Source organism: Phycodurus eques, chromosome 3, assembly GCF_024500275.1.
Source record: "Phycodurus eques isolate BA_2022a chromosome 3, UOR_Pequ_1.1, whole genome shotgun sequence".
Lineage (NCBI taxonomy): Eukaryota > Metazoa > Chordata > Actinopteri > Syngnathiformes > Syngnathidae > Phycodurus > Phycodurus eques.
Genome location: NC_084527.1, coordinates 26,931,969 through 26,942,937, shown reverse-complemented (window position 1 = coordinate 26,942,937; position 10,969 = coordinate 26,931,969). Strand labels below are relative to the sequence as shown.

The window sequence follows — 10,969 nt, the reverse complement described above, 5'->3', positions numbered from 1 at the left end:
CTCTCAAAAATCCAGAACCGCCACAATAGACTGCAATGTGGAGGGAGTTGATCTTTAAATACCCTCTAACGTTAAACGCGCGCTCATTGGCTTTGATTTGATTTTCTCTCTTTGCAGCCGCAAAAAAAAAAAAAAAAATGCAGACGTTCCCTTGAATCGTCTCCTGTGCGGCTGTGGCACAACAGAGACTGTGAGATTACCTCAACTGTTTTTTTTGTGTGTCCCTCCTCCACCACCACCATCTGTCCCTTTCTTCCATTTCACGTGCCCAGGCAATATCCGTAGCCCTCTCATAGCAACAGCGCGCCGCCGCCCCCACCGTCTTGCTGTGAATGTTTCTTCCCCTGGATGTTCGCCTCGCACCATGCAGACGGTCCCTTGGCCCAGCCTGATGGTTCAGTGTTCCCCCTCCCCCACCGCCGTGCTCCGTTTCACTCAAAGATGGCGTCGGCTCGAGAGCCTCTGGTCTCTGGCTGCATTTTTAGCCTTGTTGTTGTCTCCGTTTTGCGCCGCTTTGGCACCCTTCCCCCGGCGCATCGAAACGAAATTCCGGTGAGTAACATTGTGACGGGACGGAGGGGCACCGCGGTCTATTGTAAACAGGGTATCTCGAGCGGAGCTCTCCCCCCCACCCCCACCCCACCAACCCAGAACCGGAGCTTTTCGGGGGGACCTCGAGAAGAAGAGGGAGAGGGGTACGCAGGGCTGCTGGGTGCTGAGCAGGGAGGGAAGGGGAGGGGTAACGGAGAGGGGAGCCGAGGCCTAGCTGCTCGGCTCCAGCGGCCTTGTCTTCACCGCACCGCAGGCTGGCGGAGTGTTAAGTGGGAGGGAGGCTCAGCAGGCTCAGACGGCTCAGACGTCAGCGAGGTGGGGATCGCTTGCTACCGGGCGATCGCTTACTGGGACTCGTCGAGGCGGTCAGTGGATCGTCTCCCCTCTCTGTTCAGTAGTGCACGATGCTTGACTATGATACCTTAATTCCTGCACTTGCCCGCTAGCTGATATGGCCGTCAGCAAGTTGCATTGTGCCCAATACGAGGCCGCGAGCTCACGTTAACGGGAGAATGACATTCAAAATGAGATTATCCGCTGTGGTTGTTGCGATGCCATCATTGTGGCTGGAAAAGAAGGAGATGGCTTATTTTATGTTGGTGTTCTGGCGAGCCGTGTGTTTGTCGCTGTTTACGTTTTGGTTGGTTAGTAACACCATCGTAACGTTAGCAAGCTGGCTAGCTTTTTAACGTTAGCTTGCTAAACAAGAGCATTTAGCGGGAAGGCTTGTTGTCACACACTTGGCTGGTTCTTGGAGAAGCCACAGTAAACAAACCAACAGGAAACACTCCAGCAATGTGGCCCACTGAATAAGCATAGATTTTTAGCTTAGCCTCTCGGCTAATGTTTGCTAACAGTGTGTGTTTTGACTACATTGTGTTTACGTTCCCCACTAAAATAGGCAGATGCTCAACTTTATACTGTACATTTAGGTAAATACTATATTTTAACTTTTTGTATTCTTTGCCTTAACAAGCTAAAATAGCATGTATGTATTTGGTGACAATCGCTTCTTATTGCATGTTTTGGTAGTGTTAAATGTAGGAACACTTTTTGGGCAAAACAAGCTTTTTAGGGATTTGAAACATGATCTGGAATTTGCCATGCTACTCGTGCTCATTGACAGCGGTGCAAGCAGGACTTTGTTTATATACCTGTGGTAGTTCATGGTGTGCCACTGTTGGGTTGCCTGTATGTCACCTGAACTGATGCTGTATTGACATATATTTTTAACTGCATGGTTTGTGTTTTTACTTCTTTTATACAGGGTGGTGCTGGTGAAGTGCAATAGACATGAGGGTGATCAGCCCCGTCTACTCCGTCGTGGTGTTGAGAAACCCTGACTGTTGGAGTTGGACAACACAGTGAAAGGAAAAAGGATAAGTGAGGGCAAGGGACCGTGGAGGGAAGAACATTTTCAGAACTAGAATACACCCTAAACACACAACTTGGACTTTTTGTCACTCTAACATGAAACTCATGTCTTGTAGAACATAGTCATCTTGTGCAACTCACACTGAGAATTTGCTTTCTTTACCAGTGACTGTAAACTGACTAGTTTGTTTTCTATACATCCTTGTTGTATTTTATTTTACATTTTTAGTCAAAGAGCTCTGTCCATACATTAATACCAACCTCATCCCTGTGACTGAAGTGGGTGGGCCTGATTTTACTGGGTGGAGAACTGGGTTTTGGGGGCTGTGCTATGGTCAGCTGCTCATTACCGTGTTGTTCATACTCTGCCTCGGAGGGAGTCTCTGTGCGGCCCCAAGACAAGGGATAGTAAGCGGAGGAGAAAAAAGCAAAGAGAAGGAAAGGAGGGGGCGGCGCTTCGGCGCAGGCCAGGTGTCTTTGGCCTGAAGTCCACGTTTTTTTGTTTGGTGATTGTGGGAAGGGCCCCAGGGCCACCGCGCCCTGAGAGACTGCAGCCATGGTAAAACTGGCCAATCCCACATACACCCAGTGGATCCTAGAGGCCATCAAGAAGGTCAAGAAACAGAAGCAGCGACCGTCTGAGGAGCGCATTTGCAATGCGGTCTCTATGTCCCATGGTCTCGACCGTAAGACTATTCTGGAACAGTTAGAACTTAGCGTCAAAGATGGGACCATCCTTAAGGTCACCAACAAAGGTCTCAACTCTTACAAGGATCCTGACAACCCTGGACGCTTCGCTCTTCCCAAGCCCAAAGGAGGTGGCAGCTTTGGCGGAGGAGGAGGTAGCAGCAGTGGTGGCGGTGGCAGCAGCAGTGGTGCTAGCTTCCAAAGTCATTTGGGGAAGAGACCTGGACTTGACTGGAACAAGTTGATCAAGCGGGCACTGGAAGGCCTCCATGAGCCGAGCGGCTCCTGCTTGAAAAACATTGAGCGCTTTCTCAAGTGCCAGGCTGACGTGGCAGCCTACCTGTCGGGCAGCGGCTCCATGGGGCCTGGCATCTTCCACCAGCAGCTGAGGGTGGCCCTCAAAAGAGCAGTGGCGCATGGACGTGTGGCAAAGCAGGGTCCACTTTTTCAGTTCATCAGCCGGAGCAGCTCCCACAATGACGGCACCGGGATGGTATCCCTGGAATCACTGCCCCCCGTCCGCCTGCTGCCCCATGAGAAGGACAAGGTAAGATTTCAACTGTTGTGTCTACACTTACAAACAGAAAATCTGTGACGTTAAATTATTTTTTATTACCTCCTCAGCACTGTGTGGAGGATAAAACAAATATTTCTGCTAAATGAGAAATATGCATTTGTAGTTATGGTTAGCACTGTACTCTATGGTACATGACGCTTGTTGCTGCAGTTTACTACATGATCTGAAGCAATATAAATGCCAGTTAAATAAGCACGTGGTTTGTCATTTTGTTGCTTTTGGTCCTTGCAAACGATTGAAATGTGTTGCTACTTGGTTAGATGTCTGGTGGTCAGTTGTTAGTGGAGGTCAAGAGGAGGAGGAAGTCACATGGGTCCCAACCAGTGTGGACCGTCTGCAGCTCTTTTCTCTGTCTGGACATGGTTGGAGCAAAGAGAACTAGAGAAACACAGTTGAGAGAAAAAAGATCTCTGGAGTGCATAGTGGTGCCTTATGAGGCTGGATGATGCAAGCCACAAACTTCTGAAAGAGAGAGAGAGAGGGGCAGAGACATGAAGTCAGAAGAAAGCAAGAGAAGCAGAATGAGCTGTAGAGCGCGGGAGAGGCAGACATGCAGGCGACAGAGGAGAGCGGGAACACACCCACTTTTGTAACCTGATCAGAGAGACAGAAAGAGCAGCCGGTTACTAACCTCTGCTTCTAAGGGCCAGGGACGTGTACACACGAATGTCCTGACTAAGAAATACAAGCTAAAGGAGCATTCTGATATATATCCTTAAACAAACTTTGGCAGGGTTTTCACACTTTATTGCAAACTAACTTACTGGCTTGTCACCTGTTAACCAGTTCAGACAGTGGATCTTGGAGGACTTCCCGCTACTGTTTTGACTGGCTCCTGTCTTTAGCTGTTGTGCCTTTTGTGGGTGTGTACATGCCTTTGCAAGCACCCAGCCTTCTGGAAGGGTGCATGCAGGCTCAGAGAGGATTAGCCTAGAGAGCAGTCTGCAGTAATATGGGGTCTGTATATAACACCGTGACCTGCTTAGCTGTGAATGGTGCACCCCTGAAGATGACCAGAGCTCAGTCTCGTCTTCTCTGACTCAGCTACTGATTACCTTACTGACCCACTAACCGTCATTTAAAAAATGATGTACTAAATCAAGGGTGTCCAGCTCATTTTTGTCGCGGCCATATGTTTGGTACGGTTTTCCTCAGAGGTACAGTTTCCCTCAGAGGGCCATTATGACCGTGAAATCATATAAATGTTTCATCGCATGATCATTGTATTATAAAACACAACAACAAAATGATGGCTAACTAGTTTACAAATCGGAAGTAAAAAATAATAGTTTGTTCAACTATTCAAGGTACTGTAAAAAGGGCTTTGGTAACAGGAAAAACAAAATGCTTGTATTATCATCAAGTTATTATTTGTCACACATTACAATGTGACATTTTGACACAGATTTTAGCTAGAATCATTCACTCAAATGTTTTGCTTTCGCCGGCCACATGAAATGATGTGGTGGGCCGGATGTGACACTGAGAGTACTGTATTGTTCATACAGATAAGATGCTGCTCATGGAATTACCTGCACGTTTGGCAGGTGCCGTTGTGTGGGCCAATGTCACGCTGACTTCAAATTGATCCCACGAGCCGCATGTGAATGCTTTCGGCCCGCGCGAGCTTGACAGGGCTGTACTAAAACAAGCACTTTCATGATTTTTTTTAATTGCTTGTCAGTGGATTGGGTAGTAGATATTAGGGATGCACGATAACAGTTTTTTTTCCACTGATACCGATAACTGCCGATACTGATACCAATACCAGTAACCGATATAATTTTTTAATGTTGTATATCAGGGGTCTTCAACAATTTCCAGACCTAGGACCCCCAAACTGATGGAAAGCTAAAGTGCGTACCCCCTACTTGTATATTGCATAGAACTCGCTTCACATAAACATCCATCCATTTTCTTTACCTCACTACATATAATTAAAATTTAAATACTGTTATACTAATATAATTTACATATGTATGTAACATGTAATATAAGAATAAATGCCTTTTTATTGGCACTATACACGGGTACAATGTCTAAATAAATAGTAGTAAAGTAAATGTACTTTGTTATTGTGCTATTAATACTATAGTATTAATAATTCAATGATCTTTTGGTTTTCTTCTCAAACTTGAATAATACACAGATTCAAAGATTCATGTTTTTTTTAATTTTAAACAATATAAGAACGGACAATCATTCATGTTCATGTTTATTTCAAGGTATTTATCAGTGTGAAGTAATTTTTTCCCCCCAATGCCATGCCGATACTTATCCATCCGATAATTATCGTGCATTCCTAGGAGATATTATTCTCTGTGACCATTATTATGCATTATTTATAAAGAATGAGGAAATGTTGGCAGGACTTAAGGATTCTTTTCTCTTGTCTGGCTTTTCAAGTTTTTCTTCTTCCTATTGGTTTTGTTAAAAAGTTGCAGTTATTGATGCTGGGGCGTGTGAATATCGGTGATATATATTATGTTAGATGAGTTTGCATTGTATGTATTATGTTAGGCAGCATCGGCTGACTATGCTCTAAAACAGTGTGTGCAACACACACAGGTCACTGTGTGATCGCACTCTAGTTTTCGTTGCCTTCCAGTGGCGCATCATTGCCACATTGCCTCGCATGATCGCCTACAGTTATGTTTTCTCAAGGAGAAGAGAGAGAGGCTTTGAGTGAAGTCTGGGAAGGAAAAAAGTCAAAACAAATTGCTAAGCACTCGCTCTGACCCCATTTCTGAGATTTGCGTACTTATTCTCTGATGTTTGTGTCAGAGTGCAGCATTCAAAGGGATCCCATACCCATCTCTCTGTCCCCACCACCCCACTTCCCCCCACCCTAATAGGGTGCCATTGCCAGGTCATGAAGGGGGAGGTGAACGGGGATCGAAGTCAACCAGGGGTCATGGATATATAGACTCCAAACCTCATTGCCTCCCTGAGCACCCGTTAGCAGTATGAAGCTTTGGCCATTAGGTGGGATGGGCTTTGACGCGCAGCCTTTGTCCACGGAGCTGTCTGATTACATAGTTGTGTGCATGATGTTCATCCCGTCATAATAGGCAAGAGCGATTTCCCTGCCCTGCGATTGCCCTCTTCCCAACAGCTGGAGTGGGGTGAACCAGAGTTCTCGATGTCGACGTGCAGTGTCACGGTGAGGACGTGTGAAAAAGTCACTTGCACACACACAAATGCGGTGACTTCCTCCAAAATGTGCCACTGACTCTGGAACTGGATTGGCTATTTCACAGGCTCCGCAGCTTTTTCTTGCTTTAGGTTATTGGTCGTGATGAAGTTACATGAAGACTACATTGTTTATTATGAACACTAATTGATAAACTCGCGCCATCAATTCTACTTATTGGATCAACACCCCCCATCTGTCTTTCTAATGCCATACGCACATTACACCTGCTTGCTCAAGGTTAAGACATCATTTGCCATGTGAGAGACTGAATGCAAAACCTCCTTCAGACATTGACTACACTTAATTTTTTTCTTCTATTCCCTGCACATCCCAGCTACACAATTGTATTAGTCCAATGAGAGTAGTTTGCTGGGTGGATGGAACCATTTGTTTGATTGTGATTCACAACACAGGAATGTTGGGATGATGGCTTAGTTGGGTGCCAAGAAAATACCTTCATCAAGTGTATTGTTGAGGTTTTGCTGTTGAATATGCATTGGATAAGAATCTTTTTTTATTTTTATTTTGTTTTCCCCCTGGAGAAAATTTAAACCTGTAAAATTGTGACGGTGTTTTTCCAACTCCCATCATGCCAGAAAGGGTTTTGGGAAAACTTTAGTTTCGCACAACACGGAATTGGTTACTAATAATTAAAGCAACGTTTTGGCTGTTCGTTTCCATGACATTTTAGAACCTGAAAAGCAAATACTGCAAAATGGATACATTTGCGCATAAAACTGGAGTTGTTACTTTTTTTGTTTTTCAAAGGTTTCACGTGCATACAATATTGTTAACCAACCATATCAATACAGAGCTGTAAAAACACTACAAAGTAATTTGTGTGATATGTCAGTACCATACCCACACATGCACCATTGCTTTTCTGCTATTCCACCAGTGCTCTAGTTTCTAAAACATGTTTTTCAGTAGTCACTGACGGTGTAGTGGTACACTCGCCTGACTTTGGTGCAAGCAGCATTAGTTCAGTTCCCATTCAGTGACGGTGTAAATGTGAGTTTGAATTGTTGTCCGTGTGCCCTGTGACTGACTGGCGACCAGTTCAGGGTGTAGTCCGCCTTTCGCCCGAAGTCAGCTGGGATAGGCTCCAGCACCCGCGACCCTAACCAGGATAAGAGAATTTTGAGAATGGATGGATGGATGGATGGATGTTCTTCAGTGTTTAGGCAGGAATGATGACAATTTTTCATCACCCTTTTCATTTTTAGTTTAGTTAAAACAAACTCTGGTTTGGTCACCCTATCATCAGAACCCTGGTGAGCACCAAACAAGTGGACTGATATTCTGGGTCTTGGCAAGTGAACTGCACAGATGCTTTTTAAAGTGAAATAAAATGTATGTGCTTTTCTAAGATGGTAAATACAAAAGAAAACATTCCAAATAGCGGACTGCATTTGTCACACACGACAGTACATCACAAATGTGGTCTGATGAGGTTCTCACCATATATCATTGGTGTCCAAACTATGCCCCATGGGCCATTTGTGGGCTGCTGTCCATTTTTTTGTCGCCATTGGAATTTAATAAAAGTTAAACTGAACACAGCCTGCAATTCTAATTTTCCCTGCCTCGATATATTGTGCAGCATGGTGCTAGTTTTTCTCATATCTTGTCTCCAAAGAAACTGGGTGATGAGGATTCACTCTGTTTATTGGTCTCAGCATGACTCCGTTTGTTTATGTGTAGTCAATGTAGGGATTCATCTTGTCTGTATCAATGTGAACAGTACAATTCAGATTTTATTTTTTTCATATCCGACCCAGGCCTCTTTCATATGTGGATTTGAGTTGGATATGTATCCGATGCGAGTGCTGTATGGATGCGCATGTTGTGCTCATTTGACGTACACATCATCAAAAGGCTACAAATGTCAAAATTGTTTGACAAAACAGACATGCCAGAAAAGCAACCTTGAAAACAAGAGGCTTTAGAACTGATAAATATAAGAAAATGTTGACTCGGGTTGCACAAAATCCTTGTAATTGTCACGTGTCATGACAGAGACCTACGCGAGGGGCCATATTTACTTCTGTAAACATGGCACCTCGTGTTTGTGCACATGCACAGTGTGACATCCTGTTTCATGCACATGCATGTGACGCCACGGACACATTCTGTCCACAATAGAAGCTGGATTTGTTTTTGTAATGTGAATGACTGCATAAAAAGATCAGATTTAACATGAAATCTGAATTGGGCATCATGTCCTGCACTCTGGACATAGCCTTTGTCTCTGTGAGGGCAGGGAGGCGGGGCCGCTATCTTACCCACGCACACACACATGCACCAGAAGGGCAAGTTAGCAACACAAGGAAGCCAATACAAAAGCGGAAATATTTCGGCTTCAAACCGAATGAGCAAAGTGAGCCAACAATATGCCAATTTTGCTCTCGTCTCGACAATTATTAAGGCTTCTTGACACCGCTCTTAAGAACGCGCAGCACGCTGTCGACATGTCGACCGTTATATTTGTATGTACTGACTGCGCGAGGACGAGGAAAGCAACACGGCGTTCAGGCCTGACTCATGAGGCATTTTGGTCAACAAAGTAAATACAAACGGAATACTGCACCCACTAAAAGTGTAGGTGAAGTTGTATTGTCACAAATGACAATATCACAACCTTTCAACAGAGTGAAAGATGGGATTAAAAGAAATAAACGTATGTATGTACAGTCCCCTTCAAAAGTACTGGAACGGCAAGGTCAATTCCTTTTGTCTTTGTTATATCAGATATTTGTGTTTCAGAACAAAAGATGAATATGAGACAAAAGTCTCTAGTAATCAGCAGTCAAATATAGGCTACTTTCAGCCAAATATCTTTCTGGAGGGAAAAGAAAACAGCCTTTTTTTTAAAGCAGACAGATCAAGCAGAACTGGTGACTTTGACACCAATATTTTGTTTCTTTAGTGAAAATCTCAAACATCTGAACATAAAACAGCACTGAGAAAGTCCTATTGACAGAAAAAAAAATTATATACAAGTATAAATATGTGGCGACACGGTGGACGACTGGTTAGAGCGTCAGCCACACAGTTCTGAGGACTGGGGTTCAATCCCTGGCCCCGCCTGTGTGGAGTTTGCATGTTCTCCCAGTGCCTGCGTGGGTTTTCTCCGGGCACTCCGCTTTCCTCCCACATCCCAAAAACATGAATGAATTGGAGACTCTAAATTGCCCGTAGGTGTGAATGTGAGTGCGAATGGTTGTTTGTTTATATGTGCCCTGCGATTGGCTGGCAACCAGTTCAGGGTGTACCCCGCCTCCTGCCGATGATAGCTGGGATAGGCTCCAACACGCCCGCGACCTTAGTGAGGAGAACCGGCCCAGAAAATGGATGGATGGATGGATATGACTATGTACAGAATTTACATGAGACAGAAATGCATGGGCAATTGGGGCTCCCACATTTGGACTTTCTTCCTCCTAATTCTCCTGCTCTACCGTTTGCTCAATAGTCCAGGTTTTTTTTTATACCTTGCGCTTAAAATCAAGCAAAGTTTTATCCACATTTGGGTTTTATTTTTTGGTGGTGGTGAATGTGATCTTGTGTGGTTGTCATTGCCAGTCTAAGACCTTCCACTTTTCCCCCCCGATGAAGTCCTTTGTTGTGTTGGCAGTGTGTTTTGGGTCATTGTCTTGTTGTATGATAAAGCTTCTCCTGATTAGTTTGGAAGCATTTTTCTCTAAATGTCCAGACAAAATGGTTTTGTAGACTTCAGAATGCATTCTGCTGCTACCATCATAAGTTACATCAATAAAGACGAGTGAAGCCCATTCCAGAAGCAGCCATGCAAGCCCAAGTCATGACATTACATCCACCATGCTTCGCAGATGAGCTTGTGTGTTTTGGATCATAAGCAGATCCTTGCTTTGTCCATACTTTGGCCTTTTCATCACTTTGGTAGGGTTAACCTTGGTCACATGAGTCCATAAAACTTTTGTTCCAAAACTTTGGTGGCTCATCTCTGTACTTCTTTGCAAAATCCAATCCGGCTTTCCGATTCTTTTTGCTGATGAGTGGTTTGCATCTTGTGATATGGCCTGTGTATTTTTCTCTCTCAAAGTCTTCTTCGAAGTGGATTGTGATACCTTCACCCCTGCCCAGTGGAGGTTGGCAGTGATGTCACTGACTGTTGTCTTTGGGTGTTTTGTTTTCACAGCACTCACAATCGTTCTGTCAGCAACTGCTGTTGATACCCCTGGCTGACCTGTTTGATGTCTTTGGCTCAGTACACCAGTAGTTTCTTTCATTTTCAGGACACTCCCAATTGTTGTAATGGCTATGCCCAATGTTTGCACAATAGCTCTGCTCGATTTCCCCAAATGTCTTCAGTATACTTCAAAAACAATAGACTTGACCTTGCCGTTCCAATACCTTTGGAGGGGACTCTATTTGTATAAAATTTCGAATGACCAGCATGTTCAACAGATCTTGATATAAGTATAATTTTCCTTAAGTATAATTTTACTAAGAGAGGAAATGTTGCCCAAGAATTGTAACGGGTGTACTTGCTCAATAGATATATTTCAAAACTCTTGATTAAAACTGGGGCACGTGTTCTA

General features: G+C 44.3%; 1 protein-coding gene across 2 annotated transcripts in view; it reads left to right on the top strand.

Annotated features, from left to right (window-relative positions):
- Window positions 1-323: 323 nt before the first annotated feature.
- Window positions 324-10,969, top strand: part of kat6a (K(lysine) acetyltransferase 6A) — a 49,898-nt gene continuing 39,252 nt past the window's right edge. For both annotated transcript variants that reach the window (XM_061672952.1, XM_061672951.1), the window contains exons 1-2: window positions 324-552; window positions 1,820-3,160. In XM_061672952.1, the coding sequence (XP_061528936.1) occupies window positions 2,483-3,160 (678 nt within the window). In that variant the 5' untranslated portion in view covers window positions 324-552; window positions 1,820-2,482. The remainder of the gene's footprint in view (window positions 553-1,819; window positions 3,161-10,969) is intronic.